This window comes from Oncorhynchus keta, chromosome 30 (assembly GCF_023373465.1).
Source record: "Oncorhynchus keta strain PuntledgeMale-10-30-2019 chromosome 30, Oket_V2, whole genome shotgun sequence".
Taxonomy (NCBI): Eukaryota; Metazoa; Chordata; class Actinopteri; order Salmoniformes; family Salmonidae; genus Oncorhynchus; species Oncorhynchus keta.
This window is the reverse complement of record NC_068450.1, coordinates 54,955,764-54,980,224: the sequence shown is the minus strand read 5'-3', so window position 1 is coordinate 54,980,224 and position 24,461 is coordinate 54,955,764. Positions and strand designations below refer to the sequence as shown.

General features: G+C 42.4%; 1 protein-coding gene across 1 annotated transcript in view; it reads right to left on the bottom strand.

Moving 5' to 3' along the window:
- Positions 1-858: 858 nt before the first annotated feature.
- The window catches only part of LOC118363168 (lymphocyte antigen 75-like), a 40,173-nt gene continuing 16,570 nt past the window's right edge, over positions 859-24,461 (bottom strand). Inside the window, exons 16-34 of the mRNA XM_052488601.1 lie at positions 24,295-24,330; positions 19,203-19,372; positions 18,760-18,824; positions 18,491-18,567; positions 14,016-14,152; positions 13,414-13,519; positions 13,092-13,246; positions 11,404-11,533; positions 10,897-11,117; positions 10,440-10,602; positions 10,062-10,226; positions 5,934-6,056; positions 5,484-5,675; positions 5,127-5,350; positions 4,732-4,942; positions 3,767-3,940; positions 2,792-2,908; positions 2,350-2,541; positions 859-2,129 (exon numbers count right to left, since the gene is read on the bottom strand). Coding sequence (XP_052344561.1) covers positions 1,957-2,129; positions 2,350-2,541; positions 2,792-2,908; positions 3,767-3,940; positions 4,732-4,942; positions 5,127-5,350; positions 5,484-5,675; positions 5,934-6,056; positions 10,062-10,226; positions 10,440-10,602; positions 10,897-11,117; positions 11,404-11,533; positions 13,092-13,246; positions 13,414-13,519; positions 14,016-14,152; positions 18,491-18,567; positions 18,760-18,824; positions 19,203-19,372; positions 24,295-24,330 — 2,831 coding nt within the window. The 3' untranslated portion in view covers positions 859-1,956. The remainder of the gene's footprint in view (positions 2,130-2,349; positions 2,542-2,791; positions 2,909-3,766; positions 3,941-4,731; positions 4,943-5,126; positions 5,351-5,483; positions 5,676-5,933; positions 6,057-10,061; positions 10,227-10,439; positions 10,603-10,896; positions 11,118-11,403; positions 11,534-13,091; positions 13,247-13,413; positions 13,520-14,015; positions 14,153-18,490; positions 18,568-18,759; positions 18,825-19,202; positions 19,373-24,294; positions 24,331-24,461) is intronic.

Below are 24,461 nucleotides of genomic sequence, written 5' to 3'. Positions count from 1 at the left end.
CTTTATAAAATGTCTGGCACAACTAGCTAAATTCGTTATTACCGCTTTATACATGTTGGGATTCCTCCTGTAAACGTAATTTGCATGACATGCTAGTGGCGTCTATTTTCATTAAAGTGCATTTGTTTCCTGGACCAGGTAGTTCAGCAAATGTTATTGGCAAGATTTGAACCTATGGTCCTTGTCCCACTGCACTAGGGGTGAGGAAGGCACAATCTGTGTTAACAGATTTGAAGCTGTTAAAAATTAGGTTAGATTAGAAATGTATTTAGTTTAATGTACGCTTGGAAACAAAGTCACAATTGGGATTTGAACAAGTAACTTCGCAGGTCGCGATCAGCGTGTAACGCCCTCCAACCTACCAACCGTAAGCCTTTAAATTTTATTATACAGGCATCTGAACTCTGCCCAGTGGCATGTCACAAGCTCTTCCCACTGAGCTTTCATCCAACCAATCGCATTAGTTCAGTCTGTCAGCTTCCCTCGTCACAAGGTCGTGTTCCTCTGCTCAGATGTGGACACATGCCTGGCTAGGGTTTTTACATATCAGCTAACCACATGCTCTAGCAGCCTGGTGCCCGACTACACAGTTGTGGAAGGGGAACGCGATCCTTGATTGAGGCAGGGATTCAATCCAAGTTGTAGAGCAGCTTTGTAGCGCCTTAGATTGAATCCCAGCCTAAATTAGGGGAACTCCTGAGCCAAATTCCAGGGCTTTCTCAATGATTCCTTCCTCAATTCCTTGTCCTCTGTCCTTCCCTCAAAACGAAGCTCATGCAAGTTATTGTGGTAGGTCACGGTGATACCCATGTCGAACATCTTCATTTCCTCAACAACAAAAATGACATGACCCAGCCCTTAAAGACAAACCTTTTTTTATTGGAAGACCATGACCATATTGACCAGAGTGGATGGTCTGCTTGGGACCAATGTAAATATGAATGTTGGAACATTTGAGAATGGTAATCCTAGTTAACAAGCATTGTTGCGAGGCAGATCCAAATAAAGTCTAGAGGAATGTCCAGGTTATTAACATTCACAAGATTAAAAAAAAAACATTTGGTCAAGATTCTCCATAATAAAATGTAAATATTTACAAAGCATTTACAGCAGCTGTGTGCAGTTTGAGGCCTCAGCCAGTTGCGACCTTTGAAAACGTTAACCCCAAATTAACACCCCAAAAATGTACACTCCAACAATACAACTATTGTGCTTGAACATGGCAGAAACAACTGCTAAAGGCATTATTCACACAACATTTCAATTTAAAGTGCAAATGTTCTCAGGAGTTTGAGTGCATAGGAGAGAGAGGTTACAGTCATAATGACAAAACAGAAACCAATGCATCAATGGCATTTACAGTTGGGATGAATTGCTTGTAGTTGAAATGGCAAATGAGAATGCATGCCACTATCCAAATTCTCTAAGGATGTCTGTGTTGGACAGCATTCGCTCGACTACTTGTATTAGACTGTAAATAATTGTAAGAAATTATGAAACTATGCCAAGCTAATAAAGATTATAATTCTATTAATAACAATGCCATGATGCAGTTGTTTCTTCTTTCGTTCGATGACCATCAGAAAAGCATGTCTTCCTTCATTACAAAATAATCGCAGAGTAACATCAGTGCTTCCGAGAAGGAAAAATACCCTGACAAGTATCCAGTGCCTTTTTTGTCAACCCAAAGTCCAACCCTGCAGCTACTGTTCAATGTGGCAGCTCTTTCTTTAAAATCACAAAGTTCAACAAAACAAACGCTAGTTTGGGGACTTTCACAATCCTTTTGCCAATATTTACGATATTGCAGAAAATACAAAAAAAAACTGCTTGGGAATTTATACAAATAAATTAAATGAAACAGAAGCCAGGTTTCAGTTTGCTGCATAATAATATTTCCATACTGTAGGCACATAACTGCTTCTTTAAACTGCATAGATGAAGTCAAGACAAATCTCACTCTGCATCCATAATACTAGTGCTGTCAGCATCATCAATGGTCCTCCTGTAGCGCACGGTGGAGTTGAATCTGGCCCTGCTCTTCTTATAAACGATGAAGCCGATGGCCGCCAGGAGAGAGGTGAGGACGACCAGGAAGAAGACCAGCACCACCGGGGCGCTCCCTGACCCTGGAGACAACACAGCCAGTCAGAAACACATCTCCAAACTGGCCAAGAAAGTCCCTGTTTCAAGCACATCAATGTTTACAAATATATAATAACCATAGCGAAGCCGGGGAAATCTATGAGCTATATATAAATCAACTCTTGTTACATGCAATAGCTTGGAGCAGTCACCAGAGCATGCTGCTATCCACGTAGTAAAAAAACATTGCACTATTGCACTCACGTGCGGGTACTTTGCAGACGATGCGGCTGTGGCTGTCCTTGCAGCTGACTCTGCTCCATATGCCTCCGTCTGCAGACACCATGACAGCACAGGGGTTCTGCTGGGTCGCTGTCCTCACCCCACTAGCAGAACCCTTGGTCTCCCAGTTAGAGAAGGCCAGAGAGGAACCGTCCACCCAGCCCACTGGCTGACCTGGAAGACAGAGGAAACACAGAAGCATTACTGATTCTATGCTGAGTTAAAATAGACAACTTTGAGTATAATGTACTGTGTTGGCATGTAGGATTTGTATGTATTTTAAAGTACCTGACTTTCCAAATGAAGTGCACACAGAACTTCCTAAGATGGAGCATACTGTCCAATATAAATGTCATGTCTAATAACATCCGTATATAGTAATAAGTAACAAGCCTATCCTATTGTACTGGTCAGGTCAGTTTACCTTGTTTGTCCAGGTCCATGCCGAGCCACACCCTACTGGTGATGAGAGGGTTGTCTGCCATGTAGCCAGAGACAAAGTCATTCTCCTCTCTGGTCATTATGGTCAGCAGCTGTGCATCTGTCAATCAAAGGCAAAAAGAAGGCATACATGTACTGTACTGTAAGTAAGAAACCACCTGATCTGATCGTGGTGTACTAATTAACCAATAAGGCCCGAGGGGGTGTGGTATATGGCCAATATACCATGGCTAAGGGCTGTTCTTAAGAGAGACACAACGCAGAGTACCTGGACAAAGCCCAAAGCCGTCATCTATTAGCTATATACCACAAACCCTGAGGTGTCTTATTGCTATTATAAACTGGTTACCGACGTAATTTGAATAATCATTTGGAGGGTGCTTATATTTGTCCTGTTACACACAAGTCTGTAATGGAAATGTTTTTTTTTTTTTTGCATATCCCAACTCCTCATGACCAGGGTCGCCATTGTACAACAATACTGAAACAATTAGGGTTAAGTACCTTGCACAAGGGCACAGCGACAGATTTTATTTCATATTTATTTTACCCTGTCAGCTCTGGTATTCAAACCAGAAACCTTTCAGTTACTGGCCCAACACTCTAACCTCGTAGGCTACCTGCCGCTCGAACAGTGAAAAGTATTTTTTTGTCATACCCGTGGTATGAGGACTGATATACCACGGCTGTCAGCCAGTCAGCATTCAGGGCTCAAACCACTCAGTTTACAATATCTGATATAGCATAGCTGTCAGATAATCAGCATCCAGGAACCAAACTACCGGTTTAGAGTAAAAAAATGTTTTAAAGTATTTAATCAGGTCGGTTATAGGGAAACCATTCTCTTACCATAACAACCTAACCCAAGACGCTGCAATAATACAATGTTCAATACAACTTATATACAGTAATACAGAAATATATACGTGTCAAATAGGAGAGCTAGTGGGTGACTTACCAAGCCTTTCACAGATGCTCTTGGCATCCTCCATGCTGTACACAGAGTAGTTATAGAAGGTCATGTCAAAAGCATAGCAGTGGTCCTGGTGCTCAACCCACTTAGAGCCACTGTTCTGAGAGCCACTGTTCTGAGGGCAGTTGTTGGCCACCTGGGGAGCTGCGAGGTTCGATCCTGATTCAGACAAACAAATCAGAGGGATTTATTTTATGGGATCTTAAAAGATTGGTGTGTAAACCTCTGCAACAAATTCTGCTCAGATCGCTCACTGACATTGTCTTCTTTACACTAGAATTCAAGTTGTGTGTATAATAAATAAATACTAATAGGCTAGGTACAAAGACTGTAGGAAAGGGTCTTATTCTGAGTGGTGATGTAATACTAATAGGCTAGGTACTAGGACTGTATGACAGGGTCTTATTCTGAGTGATGATGTAATATTAATAGGCTAGGTACTAAGACTGTAGGACAGGGTCTTATTCTGAGTGGCGATGTAATATTAATAGGCTAGGTACTAAGACTGTAGGACAGGGTCTTATTCTGAGTGGCAATGTAATATTAATAGGCTAGGTACTAAGACTGCAGGACTGGGTCTTACTCCGAGTGGTACTATGACTGTTAGACTGGGTCTTACTCTGAGTGGGGGTGGTGATATAATTCTAATAGGCTAGGTATTAAGACTGTAGGACTGGGTCTTACTCTGAGTGGTGATGTAATTCTAATAGGCTAGGTACTAAGACTGTAGGACAGGGTCTTCCTCTGAGTGGTGATGTAATACTAATAGGCTAGGTACTAAGACTGCAGGACTGGGTCTTACTCCGAGTGGTACTATGACTGTTAGACTGGGTCTTACTCTGAGTGGGGATGTAATTCTAATAGGCTAGGTACTGGGGGTGGTGATATAATTCTAATAGGGGTGGTGATGGCATTGTTGTAATAGGCTAGGTAATAGGACTGGGTCTTACTCTGAGTGGGGGTGGTGACGGTTGTGTTGTAGCAGATGGCTCCGTCCAGCTTGGCATTGCAGTCCATTCTCATCCAGGTGCCATGGGGAGTGATGTACACACAGACACTCTGAGGGTCTGAGCTGGACGTAACAACAGTGTCAGAGAGTCCCGTCTGACTGTAGTGATACTTAGTCCCATCGGACCACTCATAAGACTGAGAGCTACTAGCCTGCGCAGAGAGGGGAGGGGGATGCAGTATTACTCAACAAACTTCACACTGGAGGTGCTTAGAAAATGCTGAATTTAGTGTCTACCTGCCGTTTAGTGCTCTGAGCTAAATTTCTGCAAAAGATGGCGTTATTCTCAATAGAAATGGCCGCCGTGTTAGTGGCATTGTGGCTGAGCTCCCTTACATCCTGACTGGACAGACCGATCCACAGCGGGAAGCCGTCTCGCTTGGCGATAAGCTCTATGTGAGCGTTGTGCCTGGTGCCATGCACGCTGGCCAGGTGTCCGTTGCCACGGCCACACTCCTCCAGGGCCTGGAACCAGCTCAACTTCCTGGTTATCACGTGGTAGCTCAGGTTGCCATAGCGCTCAAAGTCCCTGGCCAACTGATTGTATTGGTCCTTAGAGTCTCGGGGACGAAGAAAACGGCTTAATAGAGTCAATCAAGTGCAAAATTGATTATTTTATCGTAACAAAATAAAATAACGATAGCACTCCTTGTGAATGGGTGAAGTATCTTTGTCTGAATGGGGCCTACCAACCTTTATCCAGTTTGCAGGCCACGATGCTTCTCTGCTTGAAGGGGCTGAAGTGGTGTTTGTTAGTGAATATCTTCCAGACTCCGTCAGTGTTGAGACCTGCCATGAACTCATCGCTGGCTGAGAAGCTTGGTCTTCCATCGACCCAGTTAGAGTACTGGACGTTTGTACCGTCATACCACTTCATCTGGTTATCTACCAAAGACAGGAGCAACCTCTTGACATTACACATGTATGACACGTCTTATCACACAATAGAACAATAATCAATGAGTAAGCTTCAGACTTGATGATACAGTAGACATTTTACAAGGATCCAATTCAGCGTCTCCTCATAATGCAGGGCAATGAATGATAATATGAAAGTCCAAACAGCAGATCGAACATAAGGACACACTGTCCATGCTTAGTGTTTGGGAGATGAATACGGGGAGCCCGGTCCAGTCCACTCACCGTTGTCATCGTTGAACACCCCTAGCCAGACAAACTGCACCAGGTCTTTGAAGGGAAGGAGCTGCTCCTTCACAAACTCATTCTCCACTACGTTCCTGATGGTCAGGATGTCTGCATCAGGAGCTGAGGAGAACATCAACCGGTAACACTTCATAAAGACTTTATTACTCGTACATAAGCGGTGTGTGTGTTTAATTAATAAACGTCTTCAAATCAGACCACAGAAGAAGTCTGTTTTGACCAGGCATCAATGTCCATTTTTTTTTAAAATCTCTAAAAAGTCTCATTGAGACTTATAGCGACCACATTAAATGTAAAAACATCATATTTAAAAAAAAATATCCAAGGCACTCTCTCTTGTGGAAAAGTGAAAAAGGATATACACAGGAGTATACAAAACATTAAGAACACCTGCTCTTTCCATGACATAGACTATCCAGGCCAAAGCTACAATCCCTTATATGATCTCTTCTTAAATTCACTTCGATCAGTATCGATGAAGAGGAGGAGAAAGGTTAAAGAAGGATTTTTAAGCCTTTTTGACAATTGAAACATGGATTGTGTACGTGTGCCATCCAGAGGGTGAATGGGCAAGACAATAAATGTACAGTTGAAGTCAGAAGTTTACATACACTTAGGTTGGAATCATTAGAACTCGTTTTTCAACCACTCCACCAATTTCTTGTTAACGAACTATAGTTTTGGCAAGTCGGTTGGGACATCTACTTTGTGCATGACACAAAGTTAAGGTATTGGAGTGGCCATCACAAAGCCAGGGCTTTGGCCTCAATCCCATAGAAAATGTGTGAGCAGAACTGAAAAAGCGTGTGTGAGCAAGGAGGCCTACAAACCTGACTCAGTTACACCAGCTCTGTCAGGAGGAATGGGCCAAAATTCACCCAACTTATTGTGGGAAGCTTGTGGAAGGCTACCCAAAACATTTGACCCAAGTTAAACAATTTAAAGGCAGTGCTACCAAATACTAATTGAGTGTATGTAAACATCTGACCCACTGGGAATGTGATGAAAGAAATAAAAGCTGAAATAAATCATTCTCTCTACTATTATTCTGACATTTCACATTCTTAAAATAAAGTGGTGATCCTAACTGACCTAAGACAGGGAATTTTTACTAGGATTAAATGTCAGGAATTGTGAAAACTGAGTTTAAACGTATTTGGCTAAGGTGTATGTAAACATCCGACTTCAACTGTAAGTGCCGGTTTGTGTCAAGAACTGCAACTTGTAATCCCGTGGAAAATACTGTATGAAACATGTAACGGAAAATTACAAAATTAAACATACTATGCTGTTTTCACTTAGAGAATTGTCCATTGTTTTATGCTAGTGTTTTTTTCCCCTGATGCAGGCTTGTTGTCTTGTGTGACTTAGTTAGAACTCTGGGCGTACAGATAAGAGCCGGGTGCTACCGCAGTATGTGACATCCCGTTTGTACTGTCTGTAGGAACTCCTCTCGATGGAAACATGCAGGAAGGAACAGACAATGGTGGTCAAAATCAGCTATCTACACAGACAAGCTAAACGCCTTTTATACACTATGTTCCCCACCCCTGTTTGTACACGTCTGCTAACAGCCACATAGACGTCAGACTTTTTAAAATAAAAGCTGAGAGACAACTCTGTCCGTTGAACTTTCAACTCTGACTATTCTTATGGATGGTTGATTGCTTCATTTTTGCAAATCTTACAATACAATTGTTTGAAAGAATCTGCAGTCTCTCTTCCCATAGAATGTCTCTGACATTTGGGATATAAACTCCCAGACGTGCTCAATGGGATTGAGATACGGGTACTTAGCTGGCCATGGCAGAACACTGACATTTCTGTCTTGCAAGGAAATCACGCACAGAACGAGCAGTATGGTTAGTGGCATTGTCATGCTGGAGGGTCATGTCAGGATGAGCCTGCAGGAAGGGTACCACATGAGGGAGAAGGATGTCTTCCCTGTAATGCAGGGTCCAGCGACGGTGGGTTTGTGATGTCTGGTGAGGACCTGCCTTACAACAGTCCTACAAGCCCTCAGTCCAGCCTCTCTCAGCCTATTGCGGACAGTCTGAGCCCTGATGGAGGGATTGTGCATTCCTGGTGTAACTCGGGCAGTTGTTGTTGCCATCCTGTACCTGTCCCGCAGGTGTGATCTTTGGATGTACCAATCCTGCGCAGGTGTTGTTATACGTGGTCTGCCACTGCGAGGATGATCAGCTGTCCGTCCTGTCTCTCTGTAGCGCTGTCTTAGGCATCTCACAGTATGGACATTGCAATTAATTTCCCTGGCCACATCTGCAGGCCTCATGCCTCCTTGCAGTATGTCTAAGGCACGTTCATGTAGATGAGCAGGGACCATGGGCATCTTTCTTTTGGTGTTTTTCAGAGTCAGTAGAAAGGCCTCTTTCCTAAGTTTTCCTAACTGTGACCTTAATTGCCTTCCGTCTGTAAGCTGTTAGTGTCTTAACGACCGTTCCAATGGTGCATGTTCATTAATTTTTATAGTTCATTGAACAAGCATGGGAAACAGTGTTTAAACCCTTTACAATGAAGATCTGTGAAGTTATTTGGATTTTTACTAATTCTCTTTTTTTGGTGAGTTTCTCGAGGCTCTAAAACACCATCTTCAACTCAGGCCAGAGGGAAGCGCAACCCCAGACTCTCTCAAACAGAGCGAGCACTAAACAATTAACGTTCTTTTTCAGGACCAACTCTACAGACAAGTCAAATGGACAGTAATGGCCGCCTGTTTTGCACCCAACTACACAAATGTGTTTTTAGGACTATGGTTGGAGAGATTTTTTTTGTTATCCTCTTAATCAATTTTTTTGATAAAATCATGTGGTACGGAAGATACAGATGACATCATTTTGCTGTTTCGATCATCTGGAAATGAACTGCTACAGCTCCACACAGAGGCCAAGGAAAGAGAAAATATGCTCAGACAATAACAAAGGCCCCAAAAGTCCAACCAAATCTATTTTGTTACCCAGTACAGCAGAGAGGCATCTCAAATAAAGAATATCATCAAACAGAATTGGAGTAACATAAAAAGTGACCCTGCATTAGGTGAAGTTTTCACTGAGCTTCCATGCTTTTCTTCTAGACGCGCTAGATGCAGTCACAAACTCGCCCCACAGTCAAAGCCAACGGGCTTTCCCAACCCACTGGCACCTTTCTGTGCGGACACTGCATCAACCTCCACAACATAAAAAATAAAAAACAAGACGTTCAATGACACAAGAAAATAACTTACCAGATCCAATCTTTTGTGAATTGCATCCCTGCGTTTGTTGTTTATAGGTTGGAGTGCCCGTGGTGTTGTTTTTATATTAGCCGCACAAAAAAAGAACGCTAAAAGACAGACTGGCAGAACATAAATATGCCATCAAAACAGTGAATGACACTTATCCCACGGCCGTGCATTACCAACAAGCTGGCCATGGTAGCCCGCAATTGCTTAAAGCCATGGCCATAGAGGTGGTATCCATCAACAAGAGGGGAGATTACAAGCTTCAGTGTCTTTTACTTTCTGGATGCACACACTCAAAGCTACTGTCTTTCAAGGTTGAACAATGAAATAGATTTTGCTCCTATATATATTTTATTAATCTTGAGTTGTTTATTTGTGTGAAACATTGTATTGGCCAATAGTTATAATTGATTGATTTACTTGTATTATTATTATTTTTTTAATTTTGGGGGGGTGGGGGCATTATTTCCTCATTATCTATTGGTTAATATTGTCCACGGCCCTTTAATTTATGGTCATTCATTTCACCTGTCACTACTATGCACCTGTGAACCCTGAAGAAGACTGGTGAGCAATACACGTTGGTGAGTTTGAATGTTTTGCTATGCAATAGCTGCTAAAATGAAGGATTTTTGGAAGTATGTTTTCACACAGCTGCAACTTCATTTGGTTGCTATAAATTGTACCCCATTCTCCAATGAGCATCACTCTTTGTCTTTACATTTGATGCCAAAGCAGAGCTCCCTCTTTTCACATTTCTAATTGAGACTATAAGGCATGTTTCTAATATGCATCTTGTTTATGGAGTTCTTCACAGTACAAATGGTTCCTGACTGATGTCTCTGCCAAACAGTGTCCTTGCTCCTTACCCAGTTTCTTGCATGTCTGAAGTATCTGGCCCTTGTCAAACTCTTCCCATCTGGACGATGCCAGTTGGAAGGTGTAGCAGTTGTTCTTGAAGGGGATCCAGTTTGGTCCGCTGCTCTTGTGAGGACAGTTCACAGCGTTGTCCTCATGGGTGGTGACGTTCTCTTCTGGAAACATTGAAAGTGTTCATTCATTTAAAAACATACACAGTTGCTGTCTGAGGAGAGTGCTTGGTTCATCTTCCTCCGGTCTTGTTTTAATTATGCCACTTAACACACAATTGTATCCAAAGTGCTTACACTTTTGGTACGTGAACCTGCGACCCATTACATGACAAGACCCCAGCGCTTACCAACTGAGCCACTGTATTGCTGTCTCACCGTGTGGAACATGGCAGATAGCCCCTGCCAACTGTTCCATACACTCTGTAGCCTTCCAGAAGCCGTCCGTGTCCAGGAAGACACAGTGTCCAACGGTGGGCTCTGAGGACCAGCGACTAAACACCGTGTGACTGTGGTCTGTCCAGCGGTAGTGGACACCATCCTGACAATACAAAACGCTGAGTGAGTTCCTTATTAGTTTAACCAGGCAAGTCAATTAAGAACTAACTGACCTGCACTGTAGAATGTGTGAAATCGTCATTATGAAATCAGTCACTATCCTTCAGTGACTGCAGAACTGAAGGAACAGGATGTGACCTATTCTACATGGTGACGGCGCCACCTAGCCTCCCAATGGACTACGGGTTGTTTGCTTTGCCATATTGCCTTAAACCCATCCCCTTCTTTCAGATCTGCGAACAGCAACGGGTTAGGGTGAAAAGCTATGGCCACTTACGTCTGCGCTGAAGAGGCCGATCCACATGGGGCTGCGTGCGCGGGTGACGTGCACCGTGAGGACTGACTGCTGCAGGGTGTCGGCTACGCTGGCCAGGACCATGTTCTGGTTCCTGCACTCCGCCAAAGCCTCGTGCCACGTCATGTTCTTCTGAAGCAGCTTAAAGGTGTGATTGTTCACCTGGAACGGCTCCAACTGGAACTGGGGCTCCTCTGGCTTGTCTGAGAACATGAGAGGGATTTAAAAGGGGTCAGGCGAGGGTTCAAACCCTATTCGATATGCTCAATTTCCACTCTGCTAAACAATAGCAATATCAAGTAACAACTATCAATACTTCATACACTTAATTTCTGTATGTAAAAGACACTTAATATCAAGAGTCTTTCTATCACAAGCCTTCTGACTGTAGGGTCCACGCGTCATCCGTTCTTTCACCAAAACGGACAAGCTAAGCACAGATAATTGGTTGTGTTTGGCGCCCTCTGCTGCTAGGTAGCGGTGGTGTACCTGCGTAGTGCTGGCAGATGGCCACATGCTGCTGGTTAGAGCAGGGGGTGTAGTCCCAGGAGCCCATCATAGCAGAGCTGGGGTCGTTGAACATGAAGACACACAGCTCCATGCTCTCTGGGTCATGAAACTGCAGACAGACACAACAACAACAGGGACACAGATAGTTAGTTATAGGTGATGATGTCCTTGAACTTTGAAACAGATGTGGAACATGTTTTTTAGAGACTGGTATTTAGTATAGTCTATCATAGTAACGTTTATGTAGTAAAATAAACATTGTATTTCTTCCCGGTATGGAGACCACCTATTGGTGAACGTGTTTATTTACATTTTATTATGGGCCAAATCATGGAATTACATATAGAATCCCTATTCATGTAATAGGATCTCTATTGGCCTAATCATGGAATTACATATAGAATCCCTATTCATGTAATAGGATCTCTATTGGCCTAATCATGGAATTACATATAGAAACCCTATTCACTCTCTATGGGCCTAATAGTCCAAATTTGTCGTCTTAACTTCGAAACTTGTAATATGACATAAACACAACCAGTCATGTTGTCATCTGATTTTCAAACAATGACTTGAAAAAGGCTGATGTCGGCTGCCTGCTGTCGTTACTGACGGACGGTGGAACGACAGGGTGCAAAACAAATGATAAAACATTTATGCCTCCCGCAGATATTTTTCTCCTTATAATTTCCGACTTTTGGCTGACTTTGTTCGTCCACTTGTCCATAATTAGATACGTGCAGCTTCTCTTGTCATTACTTGATGATTGTTTGGAAGACTAAATAAAGCCTTTGCTCACCAGAAGGATGTCATAAATCGATAGAATGATCGATGCATCATCAACAATCCAGCTGACAGCAGTAAAGTTCTCTCTCTCTTGAGTTCTCTCACGTGGACCTTAAGCGACCAAGGAGATTTCCAAATGACATCAGTTTGACCAGTTTTTAGGAAGTTATAAGCTGTGAAAACGATGTTTCTGATAGTATTTGAGTTCATCTTGGATGCATATGTTGTCAGCTTTTATGTCGCTGAAAGAAAGAAATCGTTCATTCTCTCAAAATGCTGAAAGAAATAAATAATATTTCTCCCCTCCTGTTTCCGAGACAAAAGGAACATTTTGGTTTATAATTTCACTGTGAGGAACACAGCAGTTAATATTATAATAAGCTACATGTGAGGCCTACAGTCAGTGTCCAGACAGTTACTATTCCAACTATTATGCTACTTATATTCTGGCATTCATGCATATAGTGGCATTTGATAAATGCAGAGACCACTTACAAAACACCAGAGTGTTGTGAATGACATTTTATGATTGTCATCCATTAACCCGAATTGTAACCTGAATTGATGCGTACACTGCTGTCCGCGAGGGTCTCGGCCACTCATCTCTGCCATGGCAAAATGTCAGTGTTATCATTGAACCACATCGCATTTTGAGCGTATTCCACAAGTTTTCAAGTCTATTCACACATTTTTCACCAACTGACCAACTGCCCTATACCTGGTATTTTTACAGTAAAAATATCATATGGTTTCAGTTGAATGTTAAAAGAGGTATGTTTACTGCACATGCTACCTGGGGTTTGATGGAATTATAAATTATAACTCAACTCATAGCCCACTGATCCCCGTGGCCATGCTGAGGGAAGTGAGTGGGAACTCACGTTGACGAGCATGGGCCTGCGTAGGCCGTGAAGCAGGGGGTTAAAGTTGAGGTAGGAGACCGGGGAGTCATCCACCCACTCTGGGTCCTGCTGTTTGAGTTTCAGGCCAATCCACGTCTTACGTGGCTGCGCCGGCAACAGGGAGGTCACAAAGTCTGACCACAACAAACAGATAGGCGCAACTAGTCAACAACCGCCGGATAAGACTGACATCGAAGGGACATCAATCATTGGTCATCTCATGTCTAGGAGAATGGAAGGTTGTCCAATGACAAACATGACAGACAGGTAAAAGAGATCTACTAGGAGATTCACTACTCACCCTGTTCAACTTGGTCTGTGATAGTGAGTAGAGTTCCTCTCATCGACTGACAGTGCTCGTTGGCGTGTTGAAAAGTAACGTACAGAGGCGTGATCACCACGTAGCACTGGAAAAGGCAATGACAACATTCAATAACAATTGTTAGAAACTGGGTGGATTGAGCCCTGAATGCTGTTTGGCTGACACTCGTGGTATTTCAGACCTCGGGTATGATAAAGCATGTATTTTTACTGCTCTAATTACGTTGGTAACCAGTTTATAAATAGCAATAAGGCACCTCGGGGGTTTGTGGTACATGGCCAATATAACACGGCTAAGGGCTGTATCCGGGCACTCTGCGTTGTCGTGCTTTAGAACAGCCCTTAGTTGTGGTATATTGGCCATATACCGCACCCACTCTGGCTTACACAGAACATACCTGTATGTAGACTAAATCAGAGGACGGGCTCATTGTTATGGCTGGAATGGAACGAATTAAACAGTATCTCAACTGGTTTCCATGTGTTTTATACCGTTCCATTCCAGCTGTTACTATATGACAGTCTCCAGTGTGTGTGTGTGTGTATGTGTCCAGTGTGTGTGTGTGTGTATGACAGACTGACCTTGTCCCTGAAGCGTAAATAGCCGCTCTCACAGGGCAGACCATTGGGGTGAGGCTCTCCAGAGTGGGTCTCTATAGCCGTGGTGTTGTGTCTCTCACACACGAATGGCAGCTGCAGCTCACAGCTGTACTCGTACTCTGGAGGGGCAGGAGTGTGTCTGAGTGAGTGTGTGTGTGACCGGTCACATTTGAACCATAAAAGGTAACAACCCACTGGGCACACATTGGTTGAATCAACATTGTTTCAACGTAATGTGTCAACCAAATGGAAATGAATAAAGTTGTCAAACTGGTACTATTTTCAACCAGCATTATAAACATTGAAATTAGGGTAAAACTTCAACTTACACTGAACAAAAATATAAACGCAACATGTAAAGTGTTGGTCCCATCTTTCACGAGCAGAAATAGAAGGTCACAGAAATGTTTCATACACACAAAAAAAAATATTTCTCTAAAATGTTGGGCACAAATTTGTTTACATCCCTGTTAGTGAGCATTTCTCCTTTGCCAAGATAATCCATCCACCTGACAGGTGTGTCATATCAAGAAGCGGATTAAACAGCATGATCATTACACAGGTGCACCGTGTGCTGGGGACAATAAAAGGCCACTCTAAAATGTGTAGTTTTATTGACACAGCACAATTCCAAAGATGTCTCAACTTTTAAGGGGTGTGCAATTGGCATGCTGACGGCAGGAATGTCCACTAGAGCTGTTGCCTGAGAATGTAATGTTCATTTCTCTACCATAAGCCGTCTCCAAGTCGTCTTATAGAATTTGGCAGTACGTCCAACCGGCCTCACGAATGCAGACCACGTGTATGGCATTGTGTGGGTGAGCAGTGTTGTGAACAGAGTGCCCCATGGTGGCGTGGGGTTCTGGTATGGGCAGGAGGAATATGCTACGGACAACGAACACAATTGCATTTTATCGATAGCAATTTGAACGCAAAGAGATACGGTGACGAGATCCTGAGGCCCATTGTCGTGCCATTCATCATCATCCGCCATCACCTCGTTTCAGCATGATAATGCACTACCCCATGTCACAAGGATCTGAACACAATTCCTGGAAGCTTATAATGTTGACAAGGTACAAATCTGTCGTTCTGCCCCTGAACAGGCAGTTAACCCACTGTTCCCAGGCCGTCATTGAAAATAAGAATGTGTTCTTAACTGACTTGCCTGGTTAAATAAAGGTTAAAAAAAAAAAAAAATGTCCCAGTTCTTCCATGGCCTGCATACCTACCAGACAAATCACAAATCACATTGAGCATGTGTGGGATGCTCTGGACACAACAGCGTGTTCCAGTTCCAGACAATATCCAGCAACTTCATACAGTCATTGAAGAGGAGCGGGAAACATTCCACAGGCCACATGCAACAGCCTGATCAACTCTATGCGAAGGAGATGTCTTGTGCTGCATGAGGCAAATGGTGTCACAACAGATACCGACTTTAAAAAAAAAAGAAGGTATCTGTGACCAACAGATGCATATTTCTATACCCAAAGATGTGAAATCTATAGATTAGGGCCTAATGAATTTATTTAAATTGACTGATTTCAATATGAACTGTAACTCAAGTCAAATCTTTAAAATTGTTGCATGTTGCGTTTATATTTTTGTTCTGTATAAATAAATGTACTTAACCTGACTAACAGGTTGTTATACATCAATCTAATTGACATAATCATCAGAACTATTTATACATTGAAATTGAGTTACATTCCGCATAAAAACGTACAGAATATTTCAATATACAGTATATTGAGTGGTTGAAATGGTTCAATTTTAGATTTGATTAGACATATTTTAATTGGCCTTGTTTCAATGTTGATAGTAAAATGGTATGTTTGAATCAACGTCATTATTTCAACCTAAATAAAGAGGTATATTCAAATAACATGCAAAGACGAAGTCCAACCATTTCTGCCTGAACAGTGACTCCTACTGGTACATGAGGGGTAATGCATTTCAGTGAGAATGAGTGGACAATCCAGATGCCAAACTCGATGTACCCTGCTCAGCTTTGGAAACACAACACATTTAGAAGTTTAGAAGTAGTTACCATTAGCTCTATAAATATGATGCCAAATTCATGATATTCATGACTTTTACCTTTTGATATTTTCTTGTATATGAATTCAAATTAAATCTACAAGTTAATATGTTGGATCCACTTCACCATCTGAACCAAAAATCTAAGTTCAAGAATGGGACTCAATCAAATTTACTGGTGTTCTTTAAGTTAGATTTTTGGTTGTGATGGAGACATGAATCCAACATATCAATAATTAATTTGAAGACAAACTGGATAATGAATTGAGAACGCAACCAAATATCAACATTTGAAGGATATCTTCTACTGGGATAGTATATATAGGGCCTATTGTATATAATGAACAACATACAGTGAGTGAGCTCCAAAGGTATTGGGAGACTTAACACAATTTTTGTTGTTTTGGCTCTGTACTCCAGCACTTTGGATTTGAAATTATACAATGACAATGAGGTTCAAGTCAACCATTTAGAAATTACAGCACTTTTTGTACATTGTGTCCCCCCCCATTTTAGAGGACCAAAGTATTGAGACAAATTCACTTATGCTTATTAAAGTAGTAAAAAGTTAAGTATTTGGTCCCATAGTCATTGCATGCAATGACGACATCAAGCTTGTGACTCTACACATTGGTTGGATGCATTTGCTGTTTGTTTTGGATTTGTGTCAGATTATTTTGTGCCCAATAAAATGTATGATAAATATTGTATTGTGTTATTTTGGAGTCACTTATATTGTAAATAAGAATATACTAGGTTTCTAAACACTTCTACATTAATCTGGTTACTACCATGATTACGGATAATCCTAAATGAATCGTGAATAATGATGAGTGAGAAAGTTAGATGCACAAGTATCATACCCCCAAAAAATGCGAACCTCCCCCGTTATTGTAATAGTGAGAGGTTAGCATGTCTTCAAATTAGATTGATGTAACAACCTATTAGTCAGGTTAAGTACATTTATTTAAGTTTTCCACTAATTTCAATGTTTACAACACTGTTTGAAATCAGATGAAAATAGTACTGGTTGATTACTTTTTTCAAATCCAATGTATTTTCCACGTTGATTCCACGTCGCAATACGTTGACAAATGACGTTGAACAACGTTGATTCAACCAGTGTGTGCCCAGTGGGAAGTGTCCTAGTAACCAACAGCCTACACAGTGGTGGGCCATCAGGGCCAACAAGGCCTTCTCTGCTGGCCTAAACATCATCAGAATATCATTTTAAAAAATATATATTTTCCCACAAATATGTATTAAATTATTCCCCAGAGTAAGAGTTACACTCTTCATTTCATAGCGTTCCTCTTGGTTGCACTGCTTCCAGCCCCAGGTTGAGATTTGGAGGGCTGGTCTTTATGTTAGATCTTTTATCCAATCATATTCAGCCATCATGTGTTGCCAGGGGTCTAAAATCTGCCCTCAGGCCTTCAGAATCAACAGTGCGGGCGCTTGCAGCTTAAAGTGAATGTAAATTAAAATTTAGTGTCAACCAATCAGCTTTAGAGTTGGCTATTGTACGCCTGCTGGCTGGCTCCAGTGATACACAGGAGCCAGCTAGCAGGCGTAGTGCGTGCACGTCTTTTGATTGGATTACCATTATTGAGAGGCAGGTCCTATATGGGCAGGTCTCAGAACTAGGAAACTGAAATTGAACAACGAATTAATTTGCATACTACTAAGCTGTTTTTTCAACCCACAATGACGGAAGGAGAAGATATCGATTTGGTCGAGGATATAATTATAACGCCATTCTCAAGACAAACTTTTCAAGAAAAGTTAGACATTGTCAGGAGAGGTAGACGCCGACGCTACAAAGCCTGTCACAGGTGGGAAAGGGGTTTGTTCGCCACTTTCAACTATGAATGACTCACAGGCTCCGAGAAGCACTGCAAACTGTACTGCTGGGAATGCCTATTATTTGCAAGTGATCGATTTGGTGTTTGGAGCCACAATGGCTTTGCAAACCTGAGTTGTCTAACCAAGGCATCAACGAGACACCAAAATACGTCTGGGCACTTACAAACAATGGTGCTTTTGAAAACTTTTGGGGACACCCGAGTGGATCTACAGCTCAACGAGCGCGCAGGGCAACGAAGCTGCACAATGAAAAGGTATTGTACTCTTTCCCCTGCAATTCTCTGAATAAAAATGTCAATTTCAAGGTGACGCAACGCCTGGTTCTACTGCGTTTCTGTCTAAATGTATAGTGTCTAGAGCCATGGCATCATAATGATGGTAATAAGAGGTGGATTAATTTGGGTGGGACTGTGTAGGACTTCACTGAAGGCCCAGGCCCCAGAACCACGGCACGCTACTGAGCCTACATTATAATCCTTTCTACATGATTTAAAAGGAAACAACTTGATTTCAACTACTCTTTGTACTGTAGTTACGTTTTCATTCACCTGGGAAGATGTTCTTGTCACTGATAGTTGTACACCTGCCCAGGAACGTAGCCTGGTAGTTTTGCATAAGGGGTAACCTAGAGGACAGGAGTAGAAAGTCATTCACTTTTATTCTAACCAACACACACAATACCATCACTTATATTTGACTGCAATGTTCATCTCAAGACACGTTTTGGAGGCAGTGTTTTAGAACGTGTGTTGCTGTTGCTGTCTGACCGTGTCGTTGGCTGGTGAGGAGTGACTTGCCATGTGACTGCGTGACTGACCTTATGGGGAAGTAGTGTCCAGCGTCTCTTACATCCACCCACCAGCTCTGCTTCCCTGCCGACATCTGCCCAATCAGGTCACAAGTCAATGAATAAATAAACACACAAGGACAAAACAAGCCACTCCCTGCTTTTTCTCTCTCTCTCTCTCTCTCTCTGTCTCTCCCTCTCTCTCTCTCTCTCCTTTCAATCCATTAATGCTCTATATCCATCACAGTCAGGGTTGATATTAAATTGCAGTACATATTCTACTGTTCTATTGTAAGTGCAATGATGTCAGGGGAGCACTGTGTTCGTTGTTTGTTGTTGTAATATTGCAAACAAACGTGGCAGTCACACCATTATGGATTCCAGCTTTAAACTGTTTCTTATACTAGCTAGATTTACACCGTACAGTAAGTCTGGTTTATTCACCGCTGTACTGTAATTACACTATTCTGTACCTGTGGCAGATTATTATGGATCTGTATGGCTGCGTTGGAGCTTTGTGGTGCTGCCAGCTTGCTGCCGTTGCTGTTGCAGTACAAACTAGCCTCCTCGTATGGCAGCTTTGGTTCCGTCACAAACCAGAACTCGTTACCGTCAATGAATATGGACGTCTCATGGTGCCCACCTGCAACAGATCAATATTATTATTATTCTCCAATCCTCTTTTTAGTACTCAATATATTAAACAAACTCAGCTCATACTTCTTAACTGATGGCTTATCATACATTGGTATATAATTTCATCAGAAAAAGTCAAGAGATATTACCAAACCTACATGTCAACACCACTCACCCACAAACAGGACCAAGCCTGACCTACTGAGGAGTGCTCTCATCTTATCTACCAACATAGACAGGGCTCTAACTCCACTAGCTCCACAATGAAATAGGGTGCAGGCCAGGCAGCAGGCTGTTAGCCACCCTGCCAGTTTAGTGGAATCTGCCATTAGCACAGTCAGTGTAGTCAGCTCAGCTATCCCCATTGAGAACGTGTCTGTGCCTCGATCTAGGTTGGGCAAAACTAAACATGGCTGTGTTCGCCTTAGCAACCTCACTGGAATAAAGACCTCCTCCATTCCTGTCATTATTGAAAGAGATTGTGATGCCTCACATCTCAAAATAGGGCTAATTCATGTTAGATACCTCACTTCCAAGGCAGTTATAGTCAATGAACTAATCACTGATCATAATCTTGATGTGATTGGTCTGACAGAAACATGGCTTAAGCCTGATGAATATACTGTGTTAAATGAGGCCTCTCCTGGGTACACTAGTAACCATATCCCCTGCACATCCCGCAAAGGTGGAGGTGTTTGCTAACATTTACAACACAATTTTTTTTTTTTTTTTTTTTAAAGCTCATCTTTTGAGTTTCTAGAAATGAAATCAATGCAGCCTACTCAATCATTTTTTATTGCTACTGGTTACAGGCCTCCTGGGTCGTATACAGCATTCCTCACGGAGTTCCCTGAATTCCTATTGGACCTTGTAGTCATGGCAGATAATATCCACATTTTAGTGACTTTCATATTCACATGGAAAAGTACACAGACCAACTCCAAAAAGCTTTCGCAGCCATCATCGACTCAGTGGGTTTTGTCCAACATATCTCCGGGCCTACTCAATACCACAGTCATACTCGGGACCTACAGTTGAAGTCAGAAGTTTACATACAACTTAGGTTGGAGTCATTAAAACTTGCTTTTTAACCACTCCACAAATTTCTTGGTAACAAACTATAGTTTTGGCAAGTCGGTCAGGACATCTACTTTGTGCATGACACAAGTGATTTTTCCAACAATTGTTTACAGACAGATTATTTCACTGTATCACAATTCCAGTGGGTCAGAAGTTTACAGGCACCAAGTTGACTGTGTCTTTAAACAGCTTGGAAAATTCCAGAAAATTATGTCATGGTTATAGAAGCTTCTGATAGGCTAATTGACATCATTTGAGTCAATTGGAGGTGTACCTGTGGATGTATCTGTGGATGTATTTCAAGGCCTACCTTCAAACTCAGTGCCTCTTTGATTGACACCATGGGAAAATCAAAAGAAATCAACCAAGACCCCAGAAAACAAATTGTAGACCTCCACAAGTCTTGCTCCCAAGGATGAACCATTTCCAAACACCTGAAGGTTCATCGGTACAAACAATAGTATGCAAGTATAAACACCATGGGACCACACAGCCGTCATACTGCTCAGGAAGGAGACGCGTTCTGTCTCCTAGAGATGAACATACTTTGGCCCTGAAGCAAGCTTCCAGAAAATTGCAACGGAAATGGCGCTACACCAAACTGGAAGTCTTAATAATAATCATGACCTCTAAAACGTCACGCTGCATACTGGACCCTATTCCAACCAAACTACTGAAAGAGCTGCTTCCTGTGTTTGGCCCTCTTATGTTGAACATAATAAACGGCTCACTATCCACCAGATGTGTCCCAAACTCACTAAATGTGTCAGTAATAAAGCCTCTCCTGAAAAAGCCAAACCGTGACCCAGAAAATATAAAAAACTATCAGCCTATATTGAATCTCCCATTCCTCTCAAAATGTTTTGGAAAAGCTGTTGCGCAGCAACTCCCTGCCTTCCTGAAGATAAACAATGTATACGAAAAGCTTCAGTCTGGTTTTAGACCCCATCATAGCAATGAGACTGCACTCGGCAAGGTGGTAAATTACCGTTTAATGGCGTCAGACCAAGGCTCCTAGACCTTAGTGCTGCTTTTGATACCATTAATTCCCACATTCCTTTGGAGAGATCGGACACCCAAATTGGTCTACACAGACAAGTTCTGGCCTGGTTTAGAGCTTATCTGTCGGAAACATTTCAGTTTGTCTCTGTGGATGGTTTGTCCTCTGACAAATCAATTGTATATTTCGGTGTTCCTCAAGGTTCCGTTTTAGGACCACTATTGTTTTCACTATATATTTTACCTCTTGATGATGTAATTCGGAAACATAATGTTAACTTTCACTGCTATGCGGACAATACACAACTGTACATTTTGATGAAACATGGTGAAACCCCAAAATTGCCCTCCCTGGAAGCCTGTGATTCATACATAAATGAAGTGGATGGCGGGCAAATTTTTTACTTTTAAACTCGGACAAAACATAGATGCTAGTTCTAGGTCCCAAAAAACAAAGACATCTTCTGTTGGATCTGACAATTAATCTTGATGGTTGTACAGTCGTCTCAAATAAAACTGTGAAGGACCTCGGCGTTACTCTGGACCCTGATCTCTCTTTTGAAGAACATATCAAGACTGTTTCAAGGCCAGCTTTTTTCCATCTACATAACATTGCAAAAATCAAACTTTCTGTCCAAAAACTATGCAGAAAAATGTATCCATTATTTTGTCACTTCTAGGTTAGACTACTGCAATGACTACTTTCCGGCTACCAGGATAAATAAATACACTTCAATTAGTGCCAAACACGGCTGCTAGAATCTTGACTAGAACCCCAAAATTGTATCATATTACTCCAGTGTTAGCCTCTCTACACTGGCTTCCTGTTAAGGCTATGGCTGATTTCAAGGTTTTACTGCTAACCTACAAAGCATTACATGGGCGTGCTCATACCTATCTTTCCGATATTGTCCCCCCGTACATACCTACACGTACGCTACGGTCACAAGACCCACGCCTCCTTATTGTCCCTAGAATTTCTAAAAAGAATCAGCTGGAGGCAGGGCTTCCTCCTATAGAGCTCCATTTTTATGGAATGGTCTGCCTATCCATGTGAGAGATGCAGACTCTGTCTCAACTTTTACGTTTTCATTGAAGACTCATCTCTTCAGTATTTTCTACAGTGGCTTGCTAGAGTATTCACCCCCCCTTGGCATTTTTCCTTTTTTTTGTATCATTTGATTTGCACAACATGCCTACCACTTTGAAGATCCTAAATCTTTTTTTTTTATTGTGAAACAATACTTTGTAGAGCCACCTTTTGCAGCAATTACAGCTGTAAGTCTCTTGGGATATGTCTCTATATGCTTGGTATATCTAGCCACTGGGATTTTTGCCCCTTCTTCAAGGCAAAACTGCTCCAGCTCCTTCAAGTTGGATGGGTTTCGCAATCTTTAAATCATACCACAGATTATCAATTGAATTGAGGTCTGGGCTTTGACTAGGCCATTCCAAGACATTTAAATGTTTCCCCTTCAACCACTTGAGTGTTGCTTTAGCAGTATGCTTAGGGTCATTGTCCTGCTCCGACCCAGTCTGAAATCTCTTGAAGACTGAAACAGGTTTCCATGTATTTAGCACCATCCATCATTCCTTCAATTCTGACCAGTTTCCCAAGTCCCTGCCGATGAAAAACATCCCCACTGCATGACGCTGCCACCACCATGCTTCACTGTGGAGATGATGTTCTCTGGGTGATGAGAGGTGTTGGGTTTGCGTCAGACATAGCGTTTTCCTTGATGGTCAAAAAGCTCAATTTTAGTCTCATCTAACCAGAGTACCTTCTTCCATATTTTGGGGGAGTCTCCCACATGCCTCTTTAAGCAATGGCTTTTTTCTGGCCACTCTTCCGTAAAGCCCAGCTCTGTGGAGTGTACGGCTTAAAGTGGTCCTATGGACAGATACTCCAGTCTCTGAATTACTGTTGCCCTTCCATGCCGTCCCAAGAAGGGACGTCAGTTGAGTGGGTTGAGTCATTGACGTGATCTTCCTGTTCAGGTTGGCGCACCCCTCTGGTTCGTGCCGTGGGTTTGATCTTCGTGGGCTATACTCTGCCTTGTCTCAGGGTAGTAAGTTGGTGGTTGAAGATATCCCTCTAGTGGTTTGGGGGCTGTGCTTTGGCAAAGTGGGTGTGGTTATATCCTGCCTGGTTGGCCCTGTCCGGGTGCATCGTCCGATGGGGCCACAGTGTCTCCCGACCCCTCCTGTCTCAGCCTCCAGTATTTATGTTGCAATAGTTTATGTGTTGGGGGCTAGGGTCTGTCTGTTATATCTGGAGTATTTCTCCTGTCTTATCCGGTTGTCCTGTGTGAATTTACGTATGCTCCCTCTAATTCTCTCTTAGGACCTGAGCCCTAGGACCATGCCTCAGGACTACCGGCCTGATGACTCCTCACTGTCCCCTGTCTACCTGGTGCTGCTGCTCCAGTTTCCTGCGGCTATGGAACCCTGACCTGTTCACCGGACGTGCTACCCTGTCCCAGACCTACTGTTTTCGACTCTCTCTACTGCACCTGCTGTCTCTAACTCTGAAAGATTGGCTATGAAAAGCCAACTGACATTTAATACTGAGGTGCTGACCTGTTGCACCCTCTACAACCACTGATTATTATTATTTGACCCTAATGGTCATCTATGAACGCTTGAACATCTTGGCCGTGTACTGTTATAATCTCCACCTGGCACAGCCAGAAGAGGACTGGCCACCCCTCAGAGTCTGGTTCCTCTCTTGGTTTCTACATCTGCATTGCTTGCTGTTTGGGGTTTTAGGCTGGGTTTCTGTATAGCTCTTTGTCGGCTGATGTAAAAAGGGCTTTATAAATACATTTAATTGAAATTTGATTGACTTACCAGGATTGTACCACTCTGGGTTCTCGGGAGTTTTTCCTATTTCAAAATGAACAAACAAACAGTTATTTTCAACTATGCGAATGCAAGATTGAATGTGTAAAGGTCACCAAACATTTCCCCAAACTCTGACTCCTAAATGAGGGTTTCTTGTAAAAATGGACAGAGGA